The 16,625-nt window shown below is 27.6% G+C and overlaps 3 protein-coding genes across 3 annotated transcripts; 1 reads left to right on the forward strand and 2 right to left on the reverse strand.

Annotated features, from left to right (window-relative positions):
• Nucleotides 1–280: 280 nt before the first annotated feature.
• Phum_PHUM599810 (uncharacterized protein) lies at nucleotides 281–2,129 on the forward strand (the record flags this gene model as incomplete). The annotated part of the gene is made up of 7 exons (XM_002432704.1): nucleotides 281–390; nucleotides 464–612; nucleotides 691–740; nucleotides 1,030–1,157; nucleotides 1,243–1,480; nucleotides 1,558–1,749; nucleotides 1,860–2,129. 7 exons carry the CDS (start codon nucleotides 281–283, stop codon nucleotides 2,127–2,129), a joined length of 1,137 nt encoding a protein of 378 aa, XP_002432749.1.
• A 499-nt stretch (nucleotides 2,130–2,628) lies between these two features.
• Nucleotides 2,629–7,221, reverse strand: Phum_PHUM599820 (synaptonemal complex protein, putative; the record flags this gene model as incomplete). The annotated part of the gene is made up of 4 exons (XM_002432705.1): nucleotides 2,629–2,745; nucleotides 3,193–3,323; nucleotides 3,500–3,664; nucleotides 3,756–7,221. 4 exons carry the CDS (start codon nucleotides 7,219–7,221, stop codon nucleotides 2,629–2,631), a joined length of 3,879 nt encoding a protein of 1,292 aa, XP_002432750.1.
• Nucleotides 7,222–9,400: 2,179 nt separating this feature from the next.
• On the reverse strand, nucleotides 9,401–10,135 carry Phum_PHUM599830 (uncharacterized protein; the record flags this gene model as incomplete). Its single annotated transcript, XM_002432706.1, has 3 exons — nucleotides 9,401–9,531; nucleotides 9,605–9,659; nucleotides 9,980–10,135. The coding sequence occupies 3 exons, from the start codon at nucleotides 10,133–10,135 to the stop codon at nucleotides 9,401–9,403; spliced, it is 342 nt and encodes a 113-aa protein (XP_002432751.1).
• Between the last annotated feature and the right edge of the window lie 6,490 nt (nucleotides 10,136–16,625).

The raw sequence follows: 16,625 nt of genomic DNA on the forward strand, positions 1-16,625 counted from the left end.
CTAAATTGAAATTCTTTTAGTTAAGTAATTTTTTATTTTTATAATATTATTTAAAAAATTATTATTTTTTTTTAAATTTTATTATTAGTTTATAATTTTGCTTAAAAGGAACAAAAATATTAATCGAAATTTAATTTTAATATTAAATGCAAAACAAATTTAGGCAATATATTATTAATAAAAAAAAATTGAGTGATATATTTAATTGAAAAACATTCATCCATTTTACTTTCCGTTACAATTTTTTTTCATCCATTTCCGGTTAGTTTCGCGACTAATTATGGATAGCGTTTTAATGGCGGTTGTTATTCCTAGAAGCCAGAAACCAAGTTTATATGCAACCATGCCTTTTTGGGAGGATAATGAAATTCGATTTGACGTTCCTTTCACGTACGAATTCTGTTTTTTATTAAAATTTCTTTTTACAATTTATATAATTTCAATTGTGATGTAATTTTTTTAGACAAATGAAATTACGTACTGCAGAAAAATTAATTGATAAATTAGATTCTGTGGAGGATACTAAAGGAAATGGAGGAGACAAAGGACGACTCATTGTAACAAATTTAAGAATATTGTGGCATTCATTGTCATCTCCAAGAGTCAGTCTGTGTAAGTACCGGTTATTGTACAGTTATTAAAAATTTTAAGTTCTTTTTAAAAAAATCCATAAATCTTTTTAATAAGCAGCTATTGGTCTGAATACTATTTTAAATGCAACTACTAAAAACGTTATTTCAGTGAGTTGAAAATATTAAATTACATTTAGTTTTTATCAATGCAAAGCATTTTATAATTTTTCAATTAATTATTCATTTATACTTGAGTTTTTATTGATGAAACACAACTGCAGCTTTCTGTCTATTCAAGCACAGTTTTTTGATTGTATTAATTAAAAATATGTCGTTTAAATTCATAAATTTATTAGTCGCACTTTGTTGGGCTACAAATTGTTATTTCGTTTTCATATTTGTGCAACGACCACCACAAACATTTATCAAACAGCTTCAAATTGTTTTTATTTTTTAGAAATTGAGGGGACCAGTTGAAGCATTGTACTTACTTACTAAAACTGCAAATAATAAATATGAATTTATTTTCACTAATCTTATGCCTGGTACGACTAGGCTCTTTACTTCTGTTATTGGAGTTCATCGGTTTGTAGCTTTTTTTTCTTTTTTTTATAACATTACAAAATGATTTATTTTTACAAATATGGCTATTAAAATTTTGCATATTCAGGGCATATTTATCATCGAAAATGTACAGAGAGTTAAAATTGAGAGGTGCTATAATTAAACACAAACAACTTCAACTTTTACCACTTGAGCAAATTGTAAGAACCGAGAATGGAGTCTGGAATTTATCAAGTGATCAAGGAAATCTTGGCTCATTTATCATAACTAATATTAGAATCGTTTGGCATGCAGACATGAATGAACATTTTAATATTTCATTACCTTATCTTCAAATTGCATTGGTAATTAATAAAAATTACACATCAACATTAATTCAAGTTTGATTTTATTAGAATTTTATAAAAAAATTTTTTTATAGGTGAAAATAAGGGAATCTAAATTTGGTGTTGCACTCGTTATAGAAAGTGTAGAAACCAGTGGAGGTTATGTAATGGGATTTAAAATTGATCCCCAGGAAAGATTAAAAATGGTTTACAAAGAAATTCTTTCACTTCATACAGTGTATTCAAAATGTCCTATTTTGGGTGTCGAATACACACTAAGCAATGAGGTATGGAATTAATAATTAAATTTTTTTCTTTTTTAACATTTAAAGTTGGTTTAAAAATTTGTGAGAAAGTTATATTTTTATATGTAAAGCATTTAAAAAATTTTTTTTAGGCTATTTTACCAGAAGATCCACCGACATTGCCTGAACCAGAAAAAGAATTGGATTTAAGCTCGGAAATTATATCTAGAGCAATTAATTCGTACATAGCTGATGATGATCCTGAATCCATGCCTCGACCTCCTGTTTATTGTCCCGATTTGGGTTTGGCTGTGGAAGAACTTAAAGAAGGTTTTACAATGCAAGATTTGTGGGAAGTTTTACCCCCTTCTGAATTTGTGCAAAAACAGAATGCCGAGAGGATTGCAAATAACATTCCATAAAATATTTTCATGAAAAAAAAAAAGAAAACGAAGAATCTTCGAAGAAAATTACAATGTAAGTGCACATGTCTTTATTTTTTTTTTTTTCGTTTGTTTTATAAAGTAAAAAAAACATGGGAAAAATATTATTGTGATTCATGGGTTCATTTTTATTCTTTTGTTTAAATAATAATTTTTGCCTTATTTTAACTATTTAAGAAATAAATTATAATTAAAATAAATTAATTTATTTTTTTATAATTTATTCGTTTTAAATTATAAATTTCACATGGTTTTTCTATCTGTGTATCTTTTAGTTATATCTCTTTCTGTCATGGTTAAACATTTTTTTTTCCTTCTCAACTGTATTGCAGTTCCCTTTACATACAAAAGACAATTTTCATTTTCCATAATGGCATCAATCAATCTAGAAAACACATTAATAATAATAATAATTATTACATGGTACACTTTGTCGACACAGTAATTTTTATTGCAGACTTTTAAACTTTTTATAAAATTACCTTTCGTTCTCACCGAGGAATTCTTTTTTAATAATATTTTCAACTTGCGGCCATATAAAAAATAATTTTTGTGCGATGAGATCTTTTTCAGCTTTATATATTCCTCCATCCTTCTGGAAATCAAATGGAAATGAAAGAAAATAAATGTGATTTTATGATAATTTTTTCTAAAACATATTGAATTATTGAAATCAAAATTTTTTATTTATGTTATTTATTTATTTATTTTTAGTCTGAGATGGATGAAAAATACGGTTCGGAATCAAGAAATCAACAATACCTATCCTGATGTGTATGATTATTTATAAATGATCCTTTCATTTTTCAATACCTTAAGCGCTTTTCTAGAACTTTTATTATGGCGCTCATCCAGTTCAGGTAATAAATGACTTGAATTCTTTATCGATTTTGATTTTGTGTGATTTTGAAGGTCATCTGAAAAAAAAAAAAAATATTGATAAAACTTTTTAATAAAATAAATTTTTTTTTGTTTTTTTTTTTTTTTTTTAAAAAATATCAGTGAAATAATAATAACCTTGATTTGAATTTTCAACAGTTACTTTCCACCTTTGTGTGACATTTCCCGATAGTGGTTTCTTCGGTGAAGAATCTTCAATTTGATCGTGTATTATATAATAATCAGAATCAACAATGGTTGAATCAGTTTGGCACAGTGCTGTACGTTTTCCTTCTTTTAAAGGAAAAGATAATTTCATTTCTAAATCAGGAGCGGATTTTGTTAGTTCAACAGTGCCAGCAACGGTAACACTCCATCCAGAATTTTCTAAAAAAAAAATTTTTTTTTTTTCATTTAAAAATTTTCCCATTTAAATTATTATTTTTGAGTGTTGAAAAAAAATCCATTACTTTTTTTTCCTATTTTTGAATCGTTTTTTACTTTAGGCTTGCAAATGATTTCCTTTTTATCATCATCCTCGAAGGGTTTGATGACCCTGGATTTGTTGCGATGATCCGGATTCGATTCATCGATTTCGCTTTCGGTCGAAGTTATCGAAGCATCCGAAGGTAAATCTAAATAAGTAAAAAAAACATTTTTCTTTTTTTAATTATTTGCGATAGTTTTTTTTTTTTTTTTTTAAAATAAATTTTATAATTGGCAAACCTTCCAAAGGTAAAGGTGGCACTCTTGGACTCGGTGGTTCCATGTAATCCGTACTATCCGTACTATCCGATGTTTCTTCGCCATTGTTAACTTTTGGCAGAGATTCGACGGTAGATTTTAATTTTGTGGTTTCATCAGGATGTGGCGAATTAGATGTCGTTAATTCAGGTAAAGAAGATTGTTTTTTTTTTACATCAGTTTTTTTTTTCGTTTCGAGTATCGTATTAGACGAATGAAATCGAATATTTTCATCGATACCCGGCACCGGAGTTTTCCCATTCAAACCTTGATTTTGTTTAATTTTATTATTATTATTATTATTATTATTGTTATTATTTCCGGTTTTCGTATCGATACCACTCTCGGATATTTTCGATGCAGTTTCGGTTGCATCCCTTTCGACGTAATCGTTTTTCAATATTCTTTTCTTTTTATTTCCTCTTTTGTTTTCAACATCCGAACTTTCACTCATTTCTCGTAATTTGTAAAAATTAATCCATCCTTTGGCAAGTCTACGAAAATCTTCTCGATTCATCGCAATCAAAGCATCTCTCCCCTTTGTAGAATTCGAATTTTCCGGTTTCGATGAAAATAAAATTATATTTCGTTCGTTGACTCCTTGAACGTAGGGAGGAAGAGTTTGCAATTGTTTGTCTTTTATTTGAGCTACTATTAAATTAGGCACTTTGGTCACGTTGTAATTTTGATACTCGACATTTTCCAAATTGTTTTCTTTGACGGGTAGTGAGGGACTCGTCGAAGCATCGTTTTTGAATTTGGGTAGTATGGGTTCGACGGTTGTCGTTTTTTCTTCGTTCGACGATAGAGAACTACTTTTTTCCTCGGGAATAACTTCGAAACGTTGTCTGTATTTAGAAACGGGTGATTTTCTCGTTTGATTTAAATACATGATAGATCGATTTTGTTGCGTTTGTCGAACAAAATTGGGTAGAAATCTTGAATTGGAAATCGCGGTCGCCATATTGTCCGTTTGAATTTTTTCATCCGTTTTTTTATCAATTATTCGATTTTGATTTTCCGATGAAAAATTAATATTTTGCGGTTCTTTTAAAATGACGTCATCGTTTTCACGCCTTATTTCTAATATTTCCGTCGTTTCGATTTCGAATCCTTTTTCTTTTTTATTTTTTTTTAAATTCGAATTCGTTTCGCCGTCCGAATCTTTTTCCGATGATGATATCGGTCTGTTATTCACTAAAATGGGAATTTTTGACCATTTACATAATTTTTGTTGTTTCCCTTCGTTTTTCCTGTTGGTATTCAATTTAAAATTTTCATTTTCATCATTCGATTCGTCTTCTTCTTGTTTTTTTTTTAATTTGTCGCGAGTGACGAAAACGTTTTCATTAAAATTTTCTTCATCGGTCAATTTTTTTTTTTTTTTTTTCTTCTTTAATTTATTCGTTTCCGTTTGATCTTCGTTACGTTTTTCTTCTCCATTTTCCTCGTCGCGCGTTTTTTTTTTATTTTTCGCCATTTTTTCCATCGTTTCTCTCCTTTTATTTTTCGCATATTTTTTTCTACGATTTATTTTATTTTCTTTTTTTATTTTCCTTTCTCTCGATTGTTTGTGTTTCGCGCATAAACTTAAATGCCTTTCGAATATTTGATTTTTTATTTTTTCCGGGGGTTGAGGTATTTGTTTGATACCTTCCAACATTTCAACTTCACCACACGGACTTGTAATACTGACAAAAAACGCTTTGCCTTTCGGGAAAACTCTTTTTTTCTCTTTTCTCGTTTCTTGGACCACGTTCACATCTCCTCTCACCGGTTTCGATTCGTTTTTCGTATCGAAATAAAATTTATGAATGTGCGTCGTCGGTTGATCCTCCAAACTGTCGGCTAAACTTTGGCTATCCGAATCCGAATTTTGCATGCTGTTGTCAGCGGAAGAAGTATTAACTAACATTGATAGGGTTCGTGGAAGAGCCGAATAACGGGGTATCATGATGCTTTCGTTCGAGTCGTCAGGTTCGTTACATATGCTCGTTATAACATCGGTTACTTCACAAAAATCTTCATTGCACTCGATCGGTATGCTAAAACCTTTTTCAAAAAAATTATGATTTCGAAGTTGTTGCATCATATACAGTTCATCTTGATTTAATCTGGTCCAAATGTATTGATTATGTTCTTCCACATCAGCATCCTCATCTCCATCTGTTTTGTCCCCTTCTTGCTTCTCATCATTCTCCTCTTTGTCTTTTTCTTCTTCTTCTTCTCCTTTTTCTTTTTCTTCTTCTTCTTCTTTTTCTCCTTCTTTTTCTTTTTCATCATCTTTTTTTTCATCTGTTTCATTTTCATTTTGTTTTTCGGTCATTTCTAAAACATCATCTTGTTTTATAGGACCATGCAATGCTTCGAATTCTCTTTTTGCATCTATTATTTGCCGAGACAAATCATTTTCTTTTTTTTTATTGGTATGAGTGCCACAAAATTTTTTTTCTTTTTTATTATTTTCCGAAGAATGTTGTAAACTTGAGTTTTTGGTATTGTTGCTGTTGTTGTTGTTGTTTTTATTTTCGTAATATTTCGGACAGAATTTTTTATGTTCTTCGCGATGATATCTTTTTTTACTTTTTCTGTTCGAGTTGTGTCTTGGAGTTTCGGGAGAATAATCAGAGGTCGTAGAGTCTTTGGCACTTTTTTTTCCAGCATCCGAAGTAGTCGATATTGAATAATCGCTCGGCGGTGTGCTACCCCTTGTCGAAACAGATCTACAACTAATCGTGCTGTCCTGAGTTGAATAACTTTTTTCACTTACGGTTTGACTTAGAGTCGATTTTCCCGAATAAAATATATCCGTGCTCGTGTCTTTTGAACTCGTTATATCTCTGCACGTGCAAACGATATAATCAGATTCGGATGATAAGTTATCTGAGGATATTTCTCTTTTCGGTAACTGTACCGGAGATGAAGATGCTATCGAATCGCTAGTTCCACTATCTTCATTCGATTCATCTCTACCGGATGGAGTTGTTGAACTCATTTTTTCTTTCAGACACATGCACACTTTAACCGTCGAATTATTTTTCGTATTTTTAACTTTAATTATACTTTTACCTTGGCTATAATAATCAGTCTGCGTTACTCTCTTTGGTGTTTCTATTATTGTTATCGACTCGGTTGTAGTCTTTGAGTCTATTTTAACATCTCTCCCTCTCTCTTCTTGCAGTCTTGTCATTTTAATATTTCCAAGTGAATCCGATTTTCCCAAACCGGTACCCGTTACTTTGGACGGTTTCCTTCGTATCGTTTCTTCGGTTGCCGAGGACGATGTTGACGAGGATGTTGTGGCTTCCGTAGCTTCCGTTTTATTCGCCTCGCTTTCATCCGATGTTTTTTCTTTTAATATATTGTATTTTCTCATCAGTTCTTCCGGCATCGAATACCTTCTGTTAATTAACGGAGATGGAAATTGCAAATAAATTTCTTCTTTCATTTTCGTCTTTGACAAAAACATGTTGTTGTTTTGTTTTATCGGTTTTTGTTGTTCTTGTTGTTGTCGTCTGAAATCAAAACCGTATTAATTCATTTCTTTAAATTTTCACTTGCGTAAAAAACTCATGAAAATTATCTAAATTATATATTTTTATTATTTTAATGGAATATTTTAAAACCAAAATTACGGTAAATGCGTTTTTTTTTTTTTTAAATTTAACCCGTGCAAACCCTTTTTTTAAATTTTAAACCCCCCCACTCCCTCCCCCCCAAAAAAAAAAAATTTATAATGCATGTAAATTTAAAAAAGTTTTAGTTTATTAATTATTTAAACTTTTATTAAGAGTTTGCAAATTAACTTTATTTAACAAAAAAAAAAACAAAAAAAAATTTCGTGACCCAAAAGCTATTCAAAATTTTAATCCGATTGTTGTTGTTGTTGTTGTTGCAAATAAACAAACATTTTAACTCACCCAAATAACAAAAAAAAAAAAAAAAGTAACAAACGAATTTCAAATTTAAACGTTTTATCAATTTTTTGTTGTTGTTGTTGTTGTTATTTCCTGATTAACATTCGTATGCGAAAAAAAAATTTGTTTTTTTTTTTTTTTTATTGGCAGATGTTGGCACGCCTTCTTTTCATACCTTTGTTAACCCAAAAAAAAAAAAATTTTTAACATTTGACAATGATTATATATCGTTATCCCGTACGTAAATTAATTTTCGGGGGAGGGGGAAGGGGGGAGGGGTAAAAAAAAAAAAGTAAATTAGTTTAATATAAATATGACGAGTTTTTTAAATAATAATAGGACAACGGACTCATTAAACTCATCTAATTGATTTATTCAATATGTCTCATCAAATATTTGCGTGGGGGAATTATATTGTAAAGTTTACTAAAAACTTACCGAAAATAAAATAAAACGTATTAAATAAATTAAATTATAATTTTTTTTTTTTTTTTTAAAAAAATATGTTCGAGTACAAATATCGGAAACAACATTAAAAAAAAAAAAAAAAAATTTTTAAGGTACGAATAATAAATAAATGGATGGATGGATGGACGGATGGATAATTTTGTTATTTCCGGTTGAATTTTTTTTTTTTTAACTTTGAAATAAAATGGAGGTTATTAGATGTTTCAGACATTGGCAGACGTGATTTTGTTTTTTAAAAAAAATTTGATAACTTCTTTTTAACGGTAGAAATAATACGGTTATTAAATATTACACACATTTATAAATTTTAATTGCACGTTTCGCAAGGTTATTACGTAAAATTTTAATTTTATTATTATCATTATTATTATTATTATTATCTATAATCATCATCATCACGGTAATCATCGGAAAAGAAAATTACGGTTATAAGCATAATTTTTGGTAATGAAAAACCCGGGGAAAATTTAAATTTTGAATTTCAATGTCAAAACAATTGAAAATTTAACTTTTACGCCTTAGTACCCATTTATTTATTTATTATTTAATATATTTTGTAACTTTTTATTAATTAATAATATATAATAATTAATTTAAAAAAATTAAAGTACAAAGAAAACACGAAAAAATTAAAAAAAAAAAAAAAAAACATGGCGGAATTTATGATTAATGAATTTATAATAATGAATTATTATTATTATTATTTATTTTTTTTTTCGTCCTTTCTTGCGTTTTCTTTTTTTTTTTGGGGGGGGGGTCGAAGAAGGGGGTTCGAGTCAAATTTTTGCTTTTTTATTATTATTATTTAACGTTTTCTTATATGTAATAAAATTTAAATTTATTCATAAATTCAAAAAAAAAAAAAAAAAATGAATTATTTTCAAAAAGGAAATGAAAAACTTAAACCCGCACGTAAAAAAAAAAAAAAAAAAAATTCTTCCCCCTTCACCCCTCACCTCCCTGCTCCCCCCAAACCCTTTTCAAAGTTATATAATTAAAAAAAAAAAGGAAAAATTTATTGTATTTTAATAATACATCACGACGACGACAACAACAACAACCAAAAAACCCGCATAGAAATAATAATAATAATAATAATAAATAGGTATGGTTAGGTACTAAATGTTAAAATTTTTTTAAACTAAATTTTTCACCCCTAACGTTTTATATATATATAAAATTATTTTTATGACGTAAGAAAAAAAATTAATTAAATTAATAGTAATAATAATAATAAATAACTTACTTAAATAAATTGAAATTTTTTTGTATAGGTTGATGAGGCGGCCAAGCATCTTTTAGAGTTTCCAAAACTTCGTATAGAGAAGGTAACAAAATATTTTTTTCATTTTTTTCATCTTTTTTAACCGGCACTAAAATCAAAAACAAAAAACAAACAAATTTTTTTAAACGAAAAAACGTTCGGTCGAACGGTTTTGATCGAACGGTTCGGTTTGGCCGGTCGGTCGGCCGTTTTAATGGTCGGACTAATACGCGGACACTGAAATTAAATTTTTACATTAACATTTTGTGTGTTTCGTGCAAAAATTAAAAATCGATATTTAATCTCTCTCTCTCTCTCTCTCTCTCTCTCTCTTTCTCTCTCTCTCTCTCTCTCTCTTATTTTAAAACTAGAAAGTGAAAAAAAAAAGTTAAAAAAGTTAAAAAGGTTAAAAGTGAGAAATCCTCGTGAACTAGTACCCCATCATATCGGTGTGGGGGAGGGGGCAGTGGGCAGTGGGGGGAAGGGGGGGAGGGAGAAAAACCGTTAAAATACTTACCCCCCGCGGGTGTCAAAAGTAAAGTTTTTAAATTTTTCACGGGTTCTTTCATTCTCCTACGTAAAATTCTCGCTTCGTATCTTTTTTTCAACCAAACATTTTCTTTGATTAATTTTTTTCTATTCTCAACTCTATCCGGAAAAGGTTTCGAAAAGGTTTTATTATCTCTCGTTTTTTTCCCAATTAATTTTTCCATTTCGTCATTTGGTGTTTCCTTCGGTGTGACGTAAGAGTTTTTCTTCTTATCGTCGTTGTCGTCGTTGTGGTTGGGAAAACAAAAAAGGCAAATTGGTTTTTTTTTACCTTTCTGTAACGAGATTAATGATTTTTATATAAAAAAATTTTGTTTTTCCAGGGAGGGGGGGGGGTTTTTCCTAAATTACTTACTCCGGTATGATCATTATTATTATCATTTTCGATACGATTCATTCTACGTTTATATTCACATGGAAATGGATTTAATAATGTTTAATTCCTGAAACGAAAAAAAAAAACCAAATTATTAAAATCGTTAAAGGGATTGTTTAAAGTGGGGAGAAGGAGAGGAGGAAAAGGGGGGGGGGCGGTAATTACAAAGCGAGAAAAAAATGTAAGAAACACGAAATTAACTCCGGTGGGAGGGGAGGTAAGGGTAGGGGGAAACGTTTAAATGTAATAATAATAATAATAAAGTTTTAAAAATATAAGTTAATAACTTTTAAATGTTCTTCGACAGCAACAACAGAATTTTTTACTGTCGTTCGTATTTAATTAAAAAAAAAAAAAAAGGAAAAAACGGTTACACGTACATAATATTTATTTATTTATTAATTAATAACTCGTTAAAAATTATTAATTTTTTTTTTTTTTTATACTGTCGGTGAAGGATAACTTTAGGCGATTTATTAATTTTATTAATTTTAATTTAATTATTATTAACGTTATTAACTGTCCTTTAATTAATTTAAAAAAAAAAAAATAGTTACGTTATTATTATTATTATTATTATTATTATTATTATTATTATTATTATTATTATTATTATTAAATATTTTAAATATTGTGCCAACTCGTGTCAGGGTTTTCCAAAAAAAAAAAAATTTTTGTCGACCTCGGATGAACTTATAAGAATAAGAATAAGAAGGAAAAAAAATTTTTTTTTTGTTCATTTGCAAAGGCCCCCCCTTAAAAAAAAAAAAAAAAAAAAAAAAAAAAAAATTTAATTATTAAATCCGTTAAATTAAATTAAATACGGTTAAATAATAAAAAAAAATTCTTTCTAGAATTTTGTTCTTTTTCGTTTTTTTACTCTAAAAAGCTAAAAAAAAAAAATTCGATTAGCATGTTACGAAGTAATAATTTTCGCGTTTTCTTTTTTCCCTTTTTTTTTTTTTTTTTTTTTTGCCTTTCGCTTTAAATTTTTCTTTTTGTTTTTTTTTTACCGGGGGCCTTGGGAAAACCGAAATTCAAATAGAATAAAGAATAAAAAAAAATGTTTAAACTTTTAAAGCAATAAAAAAAAAAACCGATAAACAATAAAAACAATTTTTTGTACGTAAAGTCGTAAATAACAAAAAAAAATTGACAAACTGTCATTTCGTCACACTCACAATCAATTAATAATTAAAAATAACATATAAAATAATAATAATAATAATAATAATAATAATAAAAACCGTTAAAGTAAATACTCACTCTTAAAGGCATCACGACATATTTATCAAAAAAAATATGTAAAAAACACATTCAAAATAATAATAATAATTTTGGCATTTGTTTAAAAATTGACAATAAAGTAAAAATGGTTGTAAACACTTTATAAAAAACTAAAAACTACAAACGACTACAAACTAAAAAACAAATCGTCCCATTGCCCCAAATCCCTTATTAAAAAAAAAGATAAATGGAACAAATTCTTTTTATTTTTTACTCGCGAGACTATCTATCGATTTATGGTAACCATGAAGAAATAACTAAAAGCAAAAAAGATTTTTTTTTTTTTTTCGTGATAGAAAATGTCGTAGAACTCAAAAAAGAGAAAGAAAAAAAAACTATTAGAAATGTTTAATTTTTTTTTTTTTTTTACAACAAATTTTTGCGCAAACGCGATACATAGATAATTTTTTTTAAATTTTTTTTTTAAATAATGGTTCCTTTCCGGTTTTTAAAAATTAAATTAAAAAAAAAAAAAAAAACGAGCAAGTAAACTTTTTAATAAGAATAAGAAGCAGAAGAGAAATATTTATTTTTGGAATTTAAAAAAAAAAGGAGGGGAATCCCTGCCAATTGTCATTTCCAGAATTCTATTCAAAATATGTAGTGTTCATTTCCTGTTTTTTTTTTTTTTTTTTTTAATAAAAAGGGAAGAAGAAGGGAAGAAAACTTTTTTTTTAAAAACTATTTCTACTCGATAATAATAATAATAATAATGATTAGGTTTTACTTACCCGTTTTAGAAGTTTTAATCCCATTTTTTTGGGAATTTTGTAGCAGGTTATGATGTCCCTTATCCCGGTTCCTTTTCGGTTAAATAATTTGAAAAGAAAATTTGTGTGCGAGTGTGTATTCGACCACAACGTGCGTGTTTAAATAAATTAAATTTTTTTCCTTTTTTTTTTTTTTTTTTTTTTGAAGGAGAAACAAAATCTGACCGCGGTGACCGACCGGCGTTTTACGGTATATGCTTAATAATAATAATAATAATATTCCCTCTGACCATGTACGTCATAATTTTTTTATCGAAAAAAATCAAGAACACATGCCCAATAGAATTTTTTTTTTCTCGAAATTAGTAAGAATTATTTAAAAGAAGAAGGGAAAGAAAGAAAGAAAGAAAGAAAGAGTCACCGCCGCGTTGACCTGTTAAAAACTTTTTTTTTTTTTTCACTACCATTATTATTATTATTATTATTATTAATTTTTTTGTTGTCGAGGCCAGGAAGAGTAGGATGATGTATGATTTTTTTGTAATTAAAATTTGCAATCGAATTTTTTTTGTCTATTAATTTTCTCTCGGGGAAGAAAGAATGAGAGTTTATCGATTGATTTCGTTTAAATATTTATTATTATTATTATTATTATTATTTTGTAATCATGGCGGTTTTCTTAAGAATTTCCTTCTTGTGTCATGTCAGATATAATAAATTTTAAAATCATTTTGCACGTCGATTCGTGTGCACAACAACAAACAATAAAAAGAAAATTTTTTTGTTTTTGTTTGTTGTTGTTGTTGTTTTTGTTTGTAACTGTTTGTTTGTGATTGTTAGGGTTGAGTCGAATTGCAGCCACGTAAAATCGAGTTTTTTTTTATTTTTTTTTTTTATTTATTAATATTCATACGAAATTAGTCATTTTCAAATTAATGGTTCGAAACAATAAAAAAAAAAAGTTCTTAAAAGATTGTTAAAGACATCGGACGATGTAGGAAACGTTAAATGAAAACATAGTTTATGAAAATACCGATAGATGGCAGAGTATGTAAAAAAAAACCGTTGAACGCGTTCCGGAACGTCGCGTGGATTTCCGGTTTTCTTTTTTTGTTTTTTTTTCGTTTCAAACGAATAATTATAAATTGAAATTAATTTAATTTATTTTATTTTATTATTATAAAAATGTCTTTGTTGTCGTAGAGTTAATTATTATAATTTTCGATGATTTATACATTAAAAGTAAGTTTTTAATTTATTTTAACGAAATTTTTCGAGCAGAAGAAAATTTAATTTTCGTTTTTTTAAATTTATCAATGCGAAATGTGTTCGATTAGTCGCTCATTTTTGATTTGTAATGATTTATAGCTGACAATTCTCGTACTTGAAATAAAATTTATCGGTCGGCCATTATTAAATTTTAAAGATTTTACAAAAAAAAAAAAATATTTATTAGCAAAGAAAAGAGAAAATAGGATTCGTAATGGCGGCGTAAAAGCGCTCGTTAATTATTTATTATTAAAAAAATTTTTTTTTTTTTTTCAATTGACTCGAATTTCGTAATTTTAAAAATAAAAAAACTTTTTTTTTTGGGGGGGGGTAATTAATAGGTTTTAAAATTATTTTGGGTAAAATTTTTGCGTCATCGGATGTTTTTCAATCGAATTTATACGAATCTATTAAGTGAAAATAATAATAATAATAATGATAAATGAAATGAAAATAATAATAAAAAAAAAAAAAAAACAAAATGATTTGCGTCACCCCAACTTTAATTTTTTTTTTTTTTTTGTTCGCGTAAAAAAAAACCAGGAAGGAAAATATATGAAAAATTATTAAGGGGAGGGGGGGGGAGAGGGTTCCCTAATTAGGGAAGTAACTTTTGAAAACAAAACAAACCCGGAACATCAAAATGTTTTCCCGTTTTTTTTTTTTTTTTTTTTTTTCGTCGGAAAAAATTATTTTCACGATTCCTAATAATCAATCAATAATTAATTAACATCCCCCCTTTTCCTCTCCCCCCCTCCAAAAACAAAAAATTGTTAATATATAAAAAAAATTTTTTTTACGTTAAATGAAAAAAATGTTTGAAAAAAAATTATTAACGTATTTAACGCGTAAATTTGTTATTTAAAAAGGAAAAAAAAAGACAAATCATTTCCGGTCATATTTTGGCGCGAAATTTTTTTTTTTTTAAAAGTGTATATATATAATATTTTTATTTGTTAAAAGCCCTTTTCCACCCGTATGTTTTTCATTTTAATTTGTTTCATCTTAGATTAAATTTACACATTTTAAATTGTCAGTTTTTTTTTTTTTTTAATTAATTTATTACTTTTTCGAACTTTCAATGAAATTTTTTTTTTTTTTTTTGTTTTTCGAAATCGTTTATTATTATTATTATTATTATTATTATTATTATTATTATTATTATTACTATTATCATTATTATTGAATTTCAAAAAGCGTGTCGAATTGGGGGGAAAAAAAAAAAAAAAGAATTCATTCAATTTTGTAATTTTATTTTTTATTACCTGAAATCATTTGTGTGTTACAACTCGACTAACGAATGTTTTATTATTATTATTATTTATGTTCACTTTCATTTTATATTTGTTTTTGTTTTCACTCGAAAATTTAAATAGGTACACATATATTTTTTTCGAATTTTATTTTAAATGTTAGTAATAATGATAACGACGGTAATAATAATAATAATAAATTTTGATTTAAAAAAAAAGAGAGAGAGAAAAAATGTCGGTGTCGAAATACGTGAAATGATTTCTAATTTCTAATGTGAATTTTTAACGTTTTTCTCTCTCTCTCTCTCTCTCTCTCTCTCTTTCTCTCTCTCTCTGTCTCTCCCCTTTAATTTAACACAAAAAGTTAAAATAATGGATTTCTTATGCATTCGGGTCAGATATTAAATTTTCTTTATTTTTTTTTTGGGGGAGAGGGAATAGGTGAGGTTAGGAGTCGTGCTAACTTTTTGACCTGATTTACTTTTAAAAAAAAAAAAAAAAGTAACACGTTTAAAAATAAAACCTGGTTATTTTAATTATTTTATACTTATTATTGGTCATTTTTTTCGTTACTTTATAATTTTTTATTTATATCGATTATCCCCTACATCCATTTATTATTAACATAATTTTTTTTACAAGTCAATCATTCGCGAATGTTTTTACTTGATAAATTCTATTAAAATCGTTATTTCATCATCATTATTCTTTTTTGTTGTTAAAATTAAAAAAATTCATAGGTTTAAGGGTTGTTTTTTGTTTGAGTATAAATTATAATTATTAGTATACGTGAAAACACGCGTGACATAATTTTAAAGAAATTTTTTACACGATAATGCGTGATATCATGTTCGTAATCGCAAAAAATGAAACAAATAAAGAAAATAGTTAAGGGGGAAAAAATCTGGCACAATCACGGAAAATTACGGTTAAAAAAAAAAAAAAAAAAAAAGAAATATTTCGTACCTGAAAATCAAATTAGGTTCATCGTTATTTTATTATATAAATAAAACTATAAGAAATTTAATTAATTTTCGTCAACGTAATTTTTTATGCATTAATTCTATTAATATTTAAAATCTTTTCATTTATTTTGTATTGGGTGGGGAGGAGGGGGGCAGTCCTAATTGTGTCCATCAATCAAAAACTAATGTTTATACGTATATACAATCGTCGTTTTTATACAATGGGAATAAGTTGTGGTAGTTAGGGGGAGGGGGGTAGATGAGGGAAAAGTTTCCGGATAAACTTCCGCATATTGAAGCTTGATGACCCTTTACGGTTAACCCCATACTCCCCATACGTTTGTTGTAACCCTTTTCCCCTTTAGCTTTTTAAAATTAGAAAAAAAAAAAAAAAAAGTATATTATGAAAACAATTGCTAATATTCGACCTAAATTTTCCGACTGGTTGGCCTTTGTCCGTCTGGCGCAGACTTGCTGGGCAGTCGGTTTGTTGTTGTTGTTGTTGTTCGGACATAAGTAAAAGTAAGTCATAGAGTAAAAGTAACCGAGCCGTGTTAATCAAATACGTTCGTTTATTAAATATTTACCACCTTATATCTACCTACGGGTGAGTTTTTCACATGCCTGTTTTCAAAATCTCCCGGGTGGAAAATTATTCATTTTTACTTTTTTTTTTTTTTTTTAAATATTTTTTTTTTTTTTTTTTTTTTTTTAATAAAATTTCTTTCACGTGTTTTTATTTTCAGTTTTGTTTTTTCTTCAAAAAGGATTTTACAATCGTAAAAGATGAGAGG

Source organism: Pediculus humanus, genomic scaffold, assembly GCF_000006295.1.
Source record: "Pediculus humanus corporis 1103172108317 genomic scaffold, whole genome shotgun sequence".
NCBI classification, from domain to species: domain Eukaryota; kingdom Metazoa; phylum Arthropoda; class Insecta; order Psocodea; family Pediculidae; genus Pediculus; species Pediculus humanus.